At 34.2% G+C, this 17,107-nt stretch overlaps 2 protein-coding genes across 2 annotated transcripts; both read left to right on the forward strand.

The window, feature by feature from the left end:
* Positions 1–1,497: 1,497 nt before the first annotated feature.
* LOC134855892 (uncharacterized) lies at positions 1,498–3,787 on the forward strand. Its single transcript, XM_063872277.1, has 4 exons — positions 1,498–1,694; positions 2,021–2,196; positions 2,709–2,812; positions 3,328–3,787. Exons 1-4 carry the CDS (start codon positions 1,692–1,694, stop codon positions 3,576–3,578), a joined length of 534 nt encoding a protein of 177 aa, XP_063728347.1. The 5' UTR covers positions 1,498–1,691; the 3' UTR covers positions 3,579–3,787.
* A 9,807-nt stretch (positions 3,788–13,594) lies between these two features.
* On the forward strand, positions 13,595–16,806 carry LOC134855891 (uncharacterized). Its single transcript, XM_063872276.1, has 4 exons — positions 13,595–13,745; positions 14,145–14,320; positions 15,312–15,415; positions 16,378–16,806. Exons 1-4 carry the CDS (start codon positions 13,743–13,745, stop codon positions 16,623–16,625), a joined length of 531 nt encoding a protein of 176 aa, XP_063728346.1. The 5' UTR covers positions 13,595–13,742; the 3' UTR covers positions 16,626–16,806.
* The last annotated feature ends 301 nt before the right edge of the window (positions 16,807–17,107 follow it).

The following is a 17,107-nucleotide window of genomic DNA, read 5'->3' on the forward strand; positions in this document are numbered from 1 at the left end:
AGATCTGGGACACGATACAATTCTACGTAACTGCATTCACCGTTCTTAGCTTTTTGTGGTTTGAACGTTATCTCGGTTTTGCGAGTACTATTTTTGAACAGCAAGCTGAAAACATGTGCAAATGGGAATCACTGCCAATAACAGAATGTTTCACATTACATAGATATTTAAAAAAATTGACAGTTATAAACTAAAAAGAGCGGATGGAACACTGTGTCAAGTAATGGAGTTATTTTTGCTCGGGTGTTTTGTTTATTAGGGCAATATCGACCTGTCAACAAACATTTGTCGCAAATTTTTTTTATGCAGTCTGAAAAATATTGAGTTCTTGAGCTCAAATGTAAAAAAGAATTTTTTTATTTCATCAATTTCTGAAATACTTAGTTTGTTTGAAAGTTTTTCCATGGGGCCAATTCAAGATAATCAATTTGAACAATTTTTTCAGTATAATCAATTTGAAAAACTCAAGCTTTTTCACCAATCAAGATTTCATTATTTTATTTTAACGTAAAAGCAGTGAATCACAACTGAAATTCAAATAAGTGTGAGGGACTGGAAAAGAGAAATTTAGAGAACTTATCTGATCACAATTTTATAATAGAACACAGAATTTTAGTTTTTTTTATATCTAACGTTTTTGTCTTTTTCTTATACTAGAACAAAATCATCCCAAATTATTCTTTCTTATCATTTAAAAAAGCTTCAACGAGTTACAGGAGCAGATCTAGGATTTCTCGAGGGAGGGGGCGGATTTTCAAAAATTGCGAAAATTTTGCCTACCTTTTTTTAGGTCGACCAAATTGATTTTCTGAGCTCTCCTAAATCACCATAAAGACCCCATGTTTTCAAAATTTTTTCTGCGTCGGCCTTAGGCAAAATTAAAAAAAAAACAGGCCAAAAAAGCCGTTTATGAGCAATTTTTTTGAAAATTTTGACCAAAAAACAGCGTTTTTTTGGCGCGCACTCCCCCTCAAAATTAGTATATATTGGCGTATATATTGGCACCAAAAATGGATATCCAAAAATAGTGTAAAGGGGGACCCTTTTGGTCGGCAGGGGGTCGAATTCCTGAGGGGGAGAGGGCGTGCACCTCCTCCACCTCCCTAAATCCGCTGGTGACATTACATCAAATGTTTTATAGGACAGCCATTTCCAACTTTGTCTTGATACAACCAGTCTTGTTAATTCTTCTAAGCTATGATATCTTACCGAATCAAAAATCTGATAGCTTCATGCTCCGTGTTGTGGACGAATAATCATTTAAAGTTCTGCTCAGATCTTAACATGCTGTCCACTTTTTTGTAAAACTTTCTTTTTCAAGGGCTGAACATTATTCTTATACAGCAAAATCATTACGACTAAATGTTATTTTCGTGGCGTTAAACATGCTAAAATTGGACTCTTATGCTAAATTTTTGACATAGCTATTTTTAAATATACAAGTCTAAGCCGCCAAAACTAGAAAAAGGATTGGTGCTCGAACGAGAGTTGAATAAAATTCAATAACTGCTAGACAGTAAGAGCGTCATCAAACCATGGTTTCAAACTTATCGAGAAAAACAAAAAGACAGAGGCTATGTATGCTTTTATAACTCAAAAAATAGTAGCATCAGTAGTTTAAGATTTTCAACTGCGTCACAATAAACGAATCTTTGAGTTTATGCGATCCAGAAAGCACTTTTCTCGACAAAATGGTTTGTTTTTTTTTTTAATCAATTTACTTTCTGTGCCCCATCATTTTTATATCTAATATTTAACTAAGACACAGGTTTTAAGCTGTGAAAAAAGTTCGTTGACAAATCTTTTCGTATGAAAATACAAAAGGGAAGGCAATTTGGCCAGTGAGGGAATTGATTTCGTCCGACCAGGCCCACCCCTAAAGGCTAAGACTAAAGCCATTTCTGGTCCAATTGGTAATTTTCGGGCAATTACTCTCGCCCTCGTTTAGCACGTCAGACTTGTTGAATTTTTCGGATTTACAGTTTTCATTACATTCATACTGAATTTTGATTTAATTTAGATCTCCAAACCTCTTCTGATACTTCTTGGGACCTTTTCGGTTTTTGTGGCTGTCGGCCAAGCGGGTGGCTCATACTACTGTTTTAATGATCAAGATTGTATAACTCAGAATGCTCTGTACGGTGGGGAAAACGAAAAGTGTTGCTCAGATGACCAATGTCACGAGGACTGCGCCTGGTTAGTCAACATGGTTTAAGAGCAGAAAGGGCCCAAGAGCTTAAAAATAAAAACAGACAAATAATGAATTATTCGGACTAGTCTTTAAAATCATTATTATAATCAAAACTACGGATCATACATTATACAGAATTAAAATTTCAATTTAATACGTGGCTATAGGGAGAAATTCTGCGGTTGGGGGGGGGGGGGGGGGGGGGATGTTGATTCAAAACTACAAATGAATGAAATAAAATATGCATAATTTGCGTAATGTTGGCAAGTTTTTCTGTATAATTTTTTTAAAGAAATGACGTTGATTAATTTTCTCGATTTGGGTATAATTCATTGATTTCTTTGGTAATAATGACAATTCTAATACTTGCTTTCTCGATTGGCCTTTAAAATCAATTTGCTGTTTTTCTGCTCTTAGACCTTTTCTGCAATGTTAGATTATTCAGTTTAAACCTCTGCCTTCGAAAATTATGAGTTAAAAACACTAAAAAGTGATTGAAATGCTCTGACTGATTTAGGGAAGTGTGGGGGTTCCTGTTTTTCTTCCTTTTTCTGCCTTGTTGTGGATTTATTTGCTGTGCTGCACTCATCGGGGGCATTGTCTACTGCTGCGTCAAAATGGGTATGGCCTCTTTTCGTTCTCGCTCCTCAACGCTCAAAAAACACATGTTTTTACCATAAAGCATAAGCGGTACAAGGACATGTACGGAGACATAATTTTGTTGCAATTATACCTATGCAATCTGGGTATTCTGTTCAACTTGTTTTCCCTCCAACTACGCAACAGAGAGTTTTTACTCGTAAGTTTTCATTCATGGATAGGGGCATTGCCTTTTAAAGCACCTACCCATGACTTACTTTGACTTTTTGAAGAGATTATTGATACCTGCTCTCTCTTCAATCTCGTTGCTGAATTCATCCATAATCTTCAACACTTTTTGACGACATCAGTTTGGGCGACAACATATTTATCTAAAGCAGGCTCTTTCGGCGCTAATATGCACTAATTTGGTGGAAATATCGCGAAAACTAACCGCAAATTATGTTCGAACCCTTCATCAATTGCAACGACTAACTTGCAAAATTTCGTTAAAAGCTCCAATAAATTGATGTACATTTCTTTTTATTTCATTTCAGCCAACAAAGATAGTCAAAATGTGCACCCTGTTCCGGTAGTCCACTACAGCAGTGGGTTCCAGTCGCAGCCTGCCTATGCCAGCCCACCTCCCTACAATTTCAATCAGACACAGCCCCCTAACAACTACCCTACCCAGCCTCAGTCGCAGCCTCAGAGCTCGAGCCAAGCTGCGCCTCCTCCTCCGCCTCCTCCCGCAGACCATCCCGACTTCCAGAAGGGTCATTTGAACCATGGATTCGTACAGCCATAGCTTATAAGGCTGCATATAAAAAGAAAATGTTACAAATCAAGCGATCTAGAGAAATGAGTTGAATCTTCAGAACTCAATTATAATGTTTGTGCATTTCTATTTTGATGAACAATATATTTTTTTTGCAAAAATTGAATCCAAGCAACTTATTCCATACCTCAACAAAAGCAAATTAGTCGCTAAAATACCACAAGTTGCCAAAATATGATAACGGTTATTAATAATAATAATAATAATAAATTGTTTGCAAATTAGATTCCACTACATTTACAAACAAACGAAATCACATTGCGAGAACGCCGTGGAACTATGCAGCCCGTTTTCAGGCGCCTCTGATCCTGCTATGGCTTCTGTTATTTTTAAATATCGATAGTTTATCAAGAAATCAAAAAAAAAGATTTAATGATTTAAAGAAGAAAAAAAATTTTTGAAGCGAAAAAAGGGGAAAATTTCAGCAGTATACCTACCCTTGACAGCAAATCTTTTTTTCTAAATACTAATTCTACTCAAAAATGAGTTTAAACAGTTGATAATTTCCTAGAATAAAACTGTCCAAAAACTCATGGTTGAAGATTTTTAATTGATATTGTGTGCAGCTCTGAATCTTGGTAGTATTTTAGAACAAAGTTGAAAAGTTTTCTAAATCTAACGTTTCTAATTAACTGAAACAATTCGTAATTCGATGATGTATGGTTAAGTCACTGGAATAAAAATGGGTTTCCTTAAAAACCAAAAAGCAGAATCAAAAGAAGCAACTAGTTGCTGATCAGTTGTACAAAACATGTCAGCTACTGTTTTTATTGGAAGGGGCGAGGGATCTCTTATCGGTTACACAGCCTGCGGTTTTTATATTCTTCACCATGGCTCACGTAACTAATTGAAATGAAGCAGCCATGCTAATTTTATGGTACCGCGACAACTCGCAACAAAAGACAGCTCGGAAAAATTAAGGAAAGCGCAAGATTTTGAAGCTAATTGAAAACTTTATTTTCTCGGTTTAAGGTCGCCGGCGATAACCGGCTCTAAACTTCGAATAAAACCTACCCTCTGTTGGCAAAATCGCAGCATGTTGGCGCGACTGCGGCGATGAGTACACTGCGAGCTGTCTTTTAATCCAAGTTGTCTTTTCTTGCGAGTTGTCGCATTACGTAATTTTATCACTCAATTCAAACACATTTGTCTTCATATGAAGACAGAGTGTCATAATAACAACTGATACCATATCACAGCAAAACCCTAAATTTTCAGACTGTCCTTTAGGTCTCGAGATTTTTTGGCTAAAAAATTTGAGAAAGCATAAAATTAGGGCAGCCAGAGTCGGTAAAAAATGTCGAGTAAAATAATAGATAATATCAAAAAATTGATGTTTCTATCTGTGTGGGAACGGTTATTGAGAAAATGGTCGGATATCCAAAAAAAACTAATTGAAAATTCGCTCTAACTATGAAAAACATTCAACATATATGCTTGAGCTTTTTGCTTACCGAAAACCAATTTTGACAATCAAATTATTAGTTTAAACAAATTTTTTACAGCTCAACGAAGAAAATGACAACATGGTCTTCGAAACAATTTTTCCGTCTGTGTTCATTTTTTGTCAATTTACGTTAGTTGGAAAATGGCCAATTTAGCCAATCTTAGCACTAATTTATGCGTTGTTTGAAAATTATAATTTAATGATGCTGAAAAAAAATAGTGAAGTTAATGATGCTGAGTTTACGATGAAAAATATGATCAGATGAAATTTTGGATTTAGCTGGGATATAGTATCAGTTGTTAATGATTCTGAGATCATTTTGCAGAGTTTTTTTCTCACCTTTGTGTATTGTAGTATATGTATAAGTGTTTGTGAATAAGTTGAGAAATTAGGGTTGTGTAAAAGTTGCCTGAACTTCCAATTAAACCTGCCTAAAGAAATTTGACCTTCAAAAAGTGATTTTTCGTTTTTGTAATCACATTTATTTCTCCTATCAGAAAACCTAAAGTTCAACAGAACTTAGTCTAAAACTCAACAAGACTATTTTTATCAGGGCAAAGACCTTTTGTTTCTACTGCTTTTTAAGGTTTATGAAATAGTATTAACATGAAAAAACTAAATTTAATGAAAAAAAAAGAAAATCTTTCCCTTTTAAAATTGAGATTTTTTGTTAAAAAAATCATCACCCTTCCTGACATATAAAAAAGAAAGTGACATATTTTGCTCCCAGTATCAAATAATTTATGCCAAAATAAGCTTCCTTCTAGGACGGATTGATAACGCATAAAATATCGAGCATTAATTGTCCCAAATTGGCCGAAACGACCATTTTTAAACCCCTATAACTTTACGAAAAATGATCAAAAGTGAAAAAAATTAATAAATTTAAGCTGTAATTAAAGTTTTCTTAGTGATTTGGGAGAGCTCAAAATTCAAATTTGGTCGATCTTTAAAAATAGGTAGGCAAAGTTTTCGTTTTTCTTTTCGAAAGACCGCCCCTCCCTTCATGAAAACCCTAGATCCGCACCTGGTTATAAAAGATTTTTCTAGAAATCCGTGAACAGTGTTGAAGAGATACTCTCTGATGTTGATCATAGAAAGAGACACTAATTTTGCTTAATAATTCTTTATCAGTTGATCAGAGCAATACTAACAAATCCGAGTTTTTCTATAAAATTGAAGTAAAAGTGGTTAAACTTGAATAGGGGGACTTGAGTAATTTTTCTAGGACGCTCATTTTTGTGAGTTAAAATATTTTACAATACCTAGAGTTATTTTTGTTTCTGAGTCGAAACTCTGAAACTTTTTCCAAGAAGTGTACAGGTGCTGACTATTGTAGCCTACGATTAGAAATTTGCAATCAACGCTTTTTTGGTGCCATTATATCAGTAAGTTCTGAGAAGTCTGATCTAAACAACAAATCGTAATTTGGCATTTCGGCTAGTTTTGGACTGTAATTCTTGAAGCGTGTGAGCTTTAATATAAATATTTCTCTTTCTGTTTCGACTTTCAAAGAAACTGAAGAATCTATATGCCCGGATCAATTTTTTCAATCAGACCGATTTTGCGTATGGGCATCAATCTGGCAATCAAGGGTGCGCCAAGCGAGTATGTTTCACTAGACCAAAGCTCGGCCTTGCCACTGAAAAAACACTTTGAGAATCAGCTTCAAAAAGCCAATTATTTATGCGTGTCAAGTTAACCGCACTCATAATCGTTCTACATTTGAATTGAGGCAAGCTATTTGGTCTTATTAGTACTACTTTCGTAACGAAAGTAACGCAATGTTTGTGCTCGGGTGGTTTTTTTCTTCAGACAAATATCGACTGTTTTACTGGCAATATTTGATGGAAGTTTTTTTATATCATTCAAAAGAGCAATCGAATTCAATGAACAGCCGGTTTTAATTTTCTCGCTTACGCTTTCAACCAACACAAAAAATTGAAACTTTAAAAATGACGTCTGAATTTATTTCAAAGTTTGAAACGGTAAAAGATTCCCTTGATTCTAAAACGAAGGACTTATTTGAAAGCCTCGTTATCTGCCTGCAGGGAAAAGACTCTGAAATTAGGAACCTATCAAATCGTGTGAATTATCTTGAAGTTAAAGTTAACGAATTGGAGAGATATTCGTCTAAAGACTGCGTTATAATTCAAAACTTACCAATGCTTCATGGAAACATTATTCGGGATGTACTGGATTTATTCAACAATATTTTGGGACTTGATGTATCGGATTACGATTTGAAGGCGTGTCATCCCCTGGGTATCGTGAGTAGGAACCAGAAAACGTCTGTGATTGTAAAATTTGTGTATTTTGAGACAAAAAATAGTTTACGGGAAAATTTTTTTTTTGAAAAATGTATTCAACCCGGTGAATAAAGAACCTGTTTATATTACGGAACAGTTGACAAAACGAGACTCTGATTTTTTCGACTACTCTAGATGGCTGGGAATGTATACTATGACGTATAATTGTATCCCCCAAGTTCTTATTGCAAATGATAATGGTGGTTTCCGCAGACATAATCTTATAGATGAAAAAGATGCTGATGAAATATTCGCGCGAAAAAATCGTTTACTTCTAAAATCGAATGCTCGGGGAATCAATTCTACTGTAAGACCGCAATTTAATATTACAAAATCTGGACAAAACACTCTTCTTGGAAAAACTCGCGATGATTCTCTGAAAAGAGGTTGACAAATATCACCAGATCTGGACAATAAACAACTTATGACTGAACTTGCTCAATATACATCTGATCCAGTTGGGTTATTCAATTACATTCAAACTTTACAGAGGGACTCTTTTGATGCTAAACAAGTCTACCATGGGAATAAAAACGACGTCATGGAAACTATGCATAGTAGTGTTGCGTTACCAAGCATTGACACTATATCAAACTAATCCACTTTAGTTTCTTTTGATTTGCCGTATTCTGGTTTCCCGGTTAACCTAGTAGCACTCAAAATAGAAGGGAAAATGGTGAAAGAAAACGTATTTTTTACGAATGTTCGATCATTGCGGAGCCATTATGACCAACTTTCGATACCTGTTGCTTCACTAATTAAAGTGCCAATGATTTTAGCACTTTGTGAGACATGGCTTACAGACAATGACCCAACTATTCTCTACAGTATTGACGGCTTTTCAAAAATTGAAAATGTAAACAGAAAAAATAAGAAAGGAGGGGGATTAACTTTTTTTGGGCGGAATGATTTTGATTTCAAAACACGAGTTTTTGATAATCCACTGGAGCACTTTGTAAAGTGCCAATGATTTTAGCACTTTGTGAGACATGGCTTACAGACAATGACCCAACTATTCTCTACAGTATTGACGGCTTTTCAAAAATTGAAAATGTAAACAGAAAAAATAAGAAAGGAGGGGGATTAGCTTTTTTTGGGCGGAATGGTTTTGATTTCAAAACACGAGTTTTTTATAATCCACTGGAGCACTTTGTAATTAGTATTATTGATAACAACGCAATTTTATATAATTTTTGAGTAATTTATAGAGCGCCATCAACTAATTTGCTTGATTTTTGGCTAAATTTTGATATGCTGCTGAATGAACTCAAATCGTTGAAAGGAGAGCTATGCATCATGGGAGATTTTAACATTGACATACTTACTTCAGGAGCAACTAGTCTACAAAAAACCTATCGTGATTTATTAGCTTATTTTGACCTGGAAGTGCAAAATAGTGAAGCAACAAGAGTACCTTTAAACAGTAAAACATGTATCGATCATATCATTTCACCAACAAAGGTTGAAGTTAATACAATTTGTTGCAATGTCAGTGACCATTATGCGCTTCTGACTGAGGTCCAAATTAACAGCAAACAAACCGTAATAGACCAGCAAAAGCTAAAATTGCAAAATATTGAGAAATTGAAAAATTCGAATAAAATTGTGAATTTTCTGTTTTTATTACAACACAAACTGCAGAAACTTCCTTTATTCAGTTCAACGTGCAATGAAAACCTTTTAAGAATTTCTGAAATTATGCTTGATACTTTCGATGTTTTTGCGCCATTACACTATCGTGTCATTAAAAAATCGTCTTGAGTGAATAGTTGTTTGAAAAATTTATGCCGATATCGCGATTACTTACATTAAAAAAATGGTAGAGATCCCCAGTAAACAAAATCAGTTAAATTACAAAAAAGTACGGGACGAAGTGAAAAAAAGGGTCAGGGAAAATAAAAGACAATACTTCGATAAACATTTTTCTAAATGCAATGATAGCAAACAAATGTTTCCAATTTTTAACATTTTTTGCGGAAAAAAAAGAAAGGACACGATCGAATTGACATCAGACGAACTTAATGATTTTTTTGTTAACATTGGCTCAAAATTAGCAAATATAAGTCGTATAAGTCGAGTCTTAAATAGGTGCATTTTCCGACCTGCTGATGTTAATGAAATTGAGAACATTATACTTGCTCTTAAAAACAAGAAAACATGTGGTCATGATGGTTTCAGCAATGAGATGATTAAGTTGTGCTCACCAGTCATCAGTCCTTATTTGGTTCAATGCTTCAACACTTGTATAGACGAAGGCGTATTTCCAGAATTTTTAAAAAATGCTAAAGTTATCCCTCTGCATAAGTCTGGTTCTAAAAAGGATGCAAATAATTATCGTCCCATAAGTCTTCTAACTTCGTTTAACAAAATTTTTGAAAAAATGATTTTTAATAGAATGATCTGTTTCATTGAAAAGTATGGACTACTTGCAAAACAACAGTATGGTTTTCGTAAAGACTAATATTAAAATAACAGATTTCATGCGTAACACTGTTGACAAAAAATGTTATGGTTTAGCATTATATGTTGGTTTTAAAAAAGCGTTTGATACAGTTGACCATGCTATACTCCTAGATAAATTAGATCGATTGGGTTTTAGAGGAAAATTTCATTTACTTTTGAAAGACTATCTCTCCAAAAGGTATCAATATGTTGTAACAAACGGAAAACAATCCAAAATGCTTGAAATTAAATACTTGGACCTCTCCTTTTTCTTTTATATATTAATGATTTTCCTGATTTTCTTAGAACTAGTGAGGTGGCCCTTTTCGCAGATGACACAACAATTTTAAATTCGTCAAAAAATTCAAATTTTGTCGAACAGTTTTGTGATGATGTAAAGCGTATAGATGACTGGTGTGCCAACAATAATATAACTGTGCATCCGTCGAAGTGTAAACTTCTGCAATTTGGTAAAAAGCATATTGTATTGAAAGAGATCAAATTAGGTGATGAAAAATTGGACTATACGACCAACTTTAAATATCTTGGAGTCTTGCTTGACTGTGAACTCAACTTCAGTGATCAAATTGAAAGTGTGTGTACTAAGCTAAGGAAGTTTAACGGAATCATGTATCGTGCACGAACCTGTTTTTCTAAATATCATCTTTTACGTTCTTATTCTGCTTATATCATTCCAATTATGTCTTACGGACTCATAGCATATGGGTGTGGCGCAAAAAGTAATATGGATAAAATTTATTTATAACAGAAGAAGATTTTGAGGACTATATTTTTTAAACGTAAATACGAAGATATTACGAACGTGTTCATCGAATATAATATTTACACCGTTTTTGATTTATTTATTTTTTCAGATTTTTCACGAAACCTTTCGACAACTAAGAAATGAGTCACCTTTGAAATTCTTGATTAGAGATAAATCTTCAACCATGAAAACGCGATCTAAATCTAAGGGTTTGTTAATTTTGCCAGTTCTTAGGACTACGAAAATGAAAAATTCTGTTTCTTTGATAGTCATCAATGCGTATAATTTTTTGATTGATATTAAACTAATCCCTAATAACCCTAGCGTAATGACTGAAGTTGGGTTCAAGTCTTTCTTTAAAAAATTCAGTAGGCTTTACATAATAGACAATGAAAGTATGTTTTCGCTGTTTTACCAGCGGTAACTCCTAATTTCAGTGCCCTACCGTTTGTTTCTAGGTAACCTAAAGGGATGCTACTCGAAAGGTTGAATTACCTGTATAGCAGTCCTGATGTAGATTTATTTAACCTGTTTGATCAAAATGATGTGTGTCAAAGTTACATCTGCATCAATTTCAAATTCAAATTCAAAAGATATTATCGTCTAGAGCTTAAACTTAAAAAGATATTTTACTTTCTATGATTTTTTGTGAAGTTATGGGGGTTTAAAATTGCCTTTTTGGCCATAAATTTGGCCATAAATTTTGCGTTATTAACGCGTAAGCACAGAGCTAATCTGTCTTAGAATCGTTCTAAATTAGCTGAAGGAAGCTTATTTGCCATAATTGACTTATTACTAGCATGAAAATTTATCGTTTGTACTTCATATGGCGAGTGGGGGATGATTTTCAAAATCGTTTTTTCTTTTTATTTTTTTACATTCTATTTTTCATGTTATTACTGCTCCCTAGACCTTAAAAGGCAGTCGAAACATTCAAGGCTTCGCCCTGATACGAGCAAAATTGTTATTGAGGCTAATTAATTACATCCCTTTGAGTTTAACATAGCGAGTGAAGGCGTAATTTCAAAAAAATAGCATGGAAAATTCAATTTAAAAAAAATCTTCGAAACTTTATGAATTATTGAACTTTCCCAAAAATGCTTAGTTCTTTGGACTTGAAATGAAGGCTAAAAATTGATATGAGAAGTTTTGTCTTTTTTTTGCCCCCGATCTTTTCTTTCGGGATCGCACATCAGTTGCAAAGTTATAATGAGATCAGCAAACAGTCAAAATTGGGCTTTAATTTTTTTTATAAAAGCAGTCAAAGTTAAGTTTGCGCGTTAGCAGCCAAATATCTCGCAGGTTAAAAAATTCCAAGTTAGCCGGATTACCCACAATAAAGTTCCACAGATAATAATCGATTATATTGCGTTTTCAGTTTTTTATGGCCTGTCCTTGTAAAATTCTAAAATTATCGATTGTAATGGGTTATAATCGATTTTAAAACAAATGAAGTAAAAGTCAATCTAAGCAAATATAATGGATTATAGTGGATGATAATGAAATAAAATAGATTCTAATGAGTAGGAGCCTAAGTTTTTCAAAACCTTGAAAGTAAATATTCAAAAATAAACGTTGCAAAATTGAAAAACTTGTAGAATTTTTAATCAAAAGCAAGAAGCAAAAGCTTGCGGTTATTAATGAGCTTCTTGTGGTCAATTTTTTTCAACAAATCTGTTGCTTAAATTTGTTAGGAGCAATTAATTCCAAATCTTGTGCACATGCTTTCGTTTCTGACACAATGTTAGAATAAGAAATTGATAGAAAACGTTTAAATTACAAAGAAAACTTGAAAATTATGCCATTTGGAAAAGTTTCAATTTTATGCCATTTGGGAATTATGCCATTTGGGAAGTTACCGAAACGATTCACCAAAATTTTATATTGTTAAAAACTTGTTGGATTTTCACACTAGCTGAAAAATATAGGATCATCATTCATACTACTTTTATTCAGCGTGTTAAAAAACTCAAAATTTACATAAGAGATGTTTTGTTATGAGGCATGTAGTATGTTGAACTTAGACATGCTCTTTGTTGCGTTCAAAAGTTTTTTATACATATATACTCGAAATATATCACTTTGTACATAACATAGCGTGCGGGTGATTTTTAAGTTTTTTTCTTGAAAATTTTATCCATTTCTTAAAATTGAACACTGCTATATAGACCATTTGGAAAAGGCGGGCATTGTTGTTGTTCCGATTTTCGATACGAAAGTAACGGAATATTTGTGCTCGGGGTGGGTTTTTTTTTCTTCAGACAAATGTCGACTTTTTAACTAGCCATTTTTGACGAAATTTTTTTATATCATTCGAAAGCTATTGTTGTCCTGAGCTTAAATTTGAAAATATATTTTTACCTGTGATCATTTTTCATAAAGTTATGGGGGTTTAAAGACTGCCATTTTGGCCAATTTGGGACAATTAACGCGCGATAAATTTCGCGCTTTTAACGCGTAAGCGAGATTTAATCCGTTTTAGAAATCGTTCCAAATTGGTTCAAGGATGATTTTATGCCATAATCGATTTGTTAATAGGCGCAAAATCTATCACTTTGTACGTAATATGACGTGTGGGGGGATGTTTTTACATAAAATCTCAAATTTTTTCAAAATTTTTTTAAAATTTTTTTCTATTACATTGAAATTTTTCATGTTATTAATGCTCCATAGACCTTAAAAGGCAGTCGGAACATTCAGGGCTTCGCCCTGATACGAGCAGTCTTGTTTGTTTTACTGTTTACTCTGTTCGTTCGGAGCAAAACGTCAACCACTGTTGCAATAAAGAGGTTTAGAGCCTGAGTTTGAGCGCGGCTATTTATGAAAAAGCTCTTTTTTTAACGGTAAAGTGACTGTTCAATACAGAAGACCAACAAGCTTACATAGCAGTTCTTCATTTCATTTTCATATGTTACCATCGGTTTTTTAGCCTTCTTTTGATGTATTTTAGTCATGTATTTTTGATGTTACGTAAAACATATAGATAGCAGAACATGGTTTATGAAGTATTCAGTAAGTCAGAACGTCATCAAACCATGCCTTTTTTGAAAATATGTAATTCTTATTTTTTAATTCTATGATCATGCAAACATATTTATTGGATTCTTTAACTGCGTCACAACCAAACTTTTGGCTTTTATGCGGTCTGAATTAAAATCTTTCTCGACGAAATGGTTCGTTACTCTAAGTTACATTTTCCTATCTAATTTCATTATCTTTGACAAAACATTAAAAAACATCATGCCAAAAAGATTGGTCTGTTAAGAACTTAAAATTTTTTTATCAGTACTGTGTAATATATGCAATTAGCCAACTACAACGTACTTGATTGAATTTTGAAACATTCGCAACATTCAAAATTGAAACTTTTCTTGAAAAACATTTGAAGTTTTGTTTAAAACCTGAAAAAGCTCATTGATCGTTCAAAGATAATATTTAAATGTATGGCCAAAAACTCTAGTCATACATAAAAAAAAGATGCTGTACTGATTTTCAGCGTGCCAAACGTATTGACTATCAGTGCATATTGAGATATTTCAAAACAGACTGTGATCATTTTGATTCGATTTTAGATCTTCAAACCTCTTCTGGTTCTTGGGGTCTTATCGACCTTTATGTCTGTTGCCCTAGCGGGCAGTTCGTATTTGTGCACCGAAGATGTCCACTGTCAAACTCAGGTTGCTTTGAACGGGGGTGGGGAGAATGTCGAGTGCTGTTCAGATGACAAATGTCACCCAAACTGCAACTGGTTAGTTCACATGATTGATACCCGTCTCCAATACTCATTTCCCGAATACTCGAGCTATAAACCGGTCTAAACAAAAACCCTGAAAAGCACCCGCAAACTCACATTGAGCGATCTGTCATATATTTTTGCTCTCCAGAAACCGATCTCAAAAGACGATTCTGTTAACTAATTCCATGACTGTTAACTAATTGACAAACTTATAAGATGCAATAGTAGAGATTAAAAATGAGATAAAATGAGATGCAATAGTGGAGATTAAAAATTGGGTCTTTGTGATTAACTTTAAGACAACGATGATTTATCCATAATAAACCGACCACCCGACCAAGATACACGCTTTTGCGTTTTCAACAAAAATCGCCTTTGATCGCTTTCTTTTGAGACCAAAATTTTTTCTACTACTTTAAACACCAGTATTTTACATCGCGTTTGAGGGGATAAAAGAAACAAAGGAAAAAAATTCTTTTTTCTCTGAAATATTTTGTCAATTATATGATCTATTGATTTCAAGTGAACGCCTTGCGATTAATCGAACCTTCCATGCAATTGATCGAACCTTATTTTCAATATAACTTAAGAACAAAACTCCACCCATTCAGGATGACGAACTTCAATGTTTAAGCATGCAGTTTTTGATCCTTTAGTAGACAAGGAGGACAGTTAACTATAAAACTTGATTGAATTTCCTGCCAATCCAATTACAAGCTTTTTAGCGACTCAAAGACGTTTTTTTTCGTCTAGAAGTTTCGCGTGTTACCACTGTTGCAGCCGCAATTGGTCAGGTGTTTTAGACCTAAAGCTAGCGATGAAGTAAGAGCTCGTCCTCACACAGTAACATTGCCGTAACAGGGTATCGATTACACGATTTTCGAACGATTTTAAGCAGCCCTTCACGAAACTATGCAAAGTGAAATGAGCATGAATGGTAGCAAACGCCATGGCAGGGAAAACGTCGCAATGAACAAATAATTGTCTCTTGTCTGATTTTTAGGGAACTCTGGGCGTTTCTCATATTCTTCATAGCTTTGCCAATTTCGGCCTGCGTGTGCTGCACTCTTTTCATCGGGGGTATTGTCTACTGTATTTTCAAAGCAGGTACATATGTTCTCTTTTTCACCCCTTTTCTTCTCCTGTGACCGGGTGAGGAGGTTTTCTCGGTGGGAGGAGGTTTTATAGATTATAGAAGAACTTTCCTTGTAACGCTCAATTTTAGAGCAGTTGAAAACGTTTAACAAGTAGAAAATTATATTGGCAGAATATAGAATATAACTACCCTGCTTTTTCTCAATGATTTATTGTTCCGACTTTCGATACGAAAGTAACGGAGTATTTGTGCTCGGGGTGGGTTTTTTTTCTTCAGACAAATTTCGACTTTTTAACTAGCCATTTTTGACGGAATTTCTTTTATCATTCGAAAGCTATTATTGTCTTGAGCTTAAATTTGAAAAAATATTTTACCTGTGATCTTTTTTCGTAAAGCTATGGGGGTTCAAAGATTGTCATTTTGGCCAATTTGGGACAATTAATGCGCGATATATTTCCGTCTTAAAATCGTTTCAAATTAATCCGTCTTAAAATCGTTCCAAATTGGTCGAAAGAAGCTTATTTGCCATAATTGATTTGTTACAAGGAGCTAAATCTATCTTTTTGTACTTTATATGGCGTGTGGGGGCATGATTTTCATAAAAAATTTCAAATTTTAGAAAAAAAACTTTTCATTTTATTTTATTGCAATTAATTTTTTAGGGTTATTACTGCACCATAAAACTTTAAAAGGCAGTCGGAACATTCAGGGCTTCGCCCTGATACGAGCAGTCTTGTTTATTTGATGACTGATACTTTTGTAATATTTTTGTCATTTTATTCCAAAAGCTCTTTGTTTGGAGCCTTGGGGGGAGCAAGCCAATATCTAACCCGTTCAAAAATTGAAATGGCTCAAATGCTGGCTCGGAAACAAGTAAGGAAATAGTTGGTAAATAATTTAAATAAAACAGAGATAAGATATTTTTAAAAATATAGTTAAATTAATGATGTTCTTTTCTATTTCTTTCTTTCAGCGAAAAACGATAATCAAATCGTGAGCCCTGCTTCGGGTGTCTACTACACAAGTGCACACCAGCCGCAGCCTTCCTATGCCAGTCCACCTTCCTACAGTCCCAATCAGATGCAGCCCCCTAAAAACCCCACCCCCCAGCCGGAACCACAACAGCCACAGAGCTCAAGCGAATCTGAGCCTCCTTCTCCTCCCGCTGACTATTCCAATTACCAAAGGAGCCAGGTCAATTTCGGTTTCGTCCAGTCATAAATGAGACAGTTGTCAAAAAAATAGAAGAAGACAAAGACACGGGAAAATCAGAGCGCACAAAAAAGAGCAAAATTTGAGCTGAACGTTCAGAAAACCATTCAACTTCACGTATATCTTAAATGATTACAAAATAATTTTGCTTGAAAAATATCTATGCCGAACGAAATTTAATTGAATCAGATTAAGGGTTAATATCAGATAAAATGATCAAAAATTTATATTGATATAAAGCGTGGTATCGGAAGTTTTCGTCATTAGAAAAAATCTACATGCTATGAATTAAAAGGAATAACTTATAACAAAAATAGTGCGTCAATCGTTGCCGGGCGATTTGGAATAAAAAATGTTTAGGTAATTGTCTTAGTGTTTTTGTCAGACTTCGTACAGTGCTGATTTAAACTAACCGGATAAAACTAACAATATTGGAAAAACGAAGAGAACAAAAATTGCTTAGAGTATTACCAGAATTATTATGGTGAATT

Source organism: Symsagittifera roscoffensis, unplaced genomic scaffold (genome assembly GCF_963678635.1).
Source record: "Symsagittifera roscoffensis unplaced genomic scaffold, txSymRosc1.1 SCAFFOLD_843, whole genome shotgun sequence".
Taxonomy (NCBI): Eukaryota; Metazoa; Xenacoelomorpha; order Acoela; family Convolutidae; genus Symsagittifera; species Symsagittifera roscoffensis.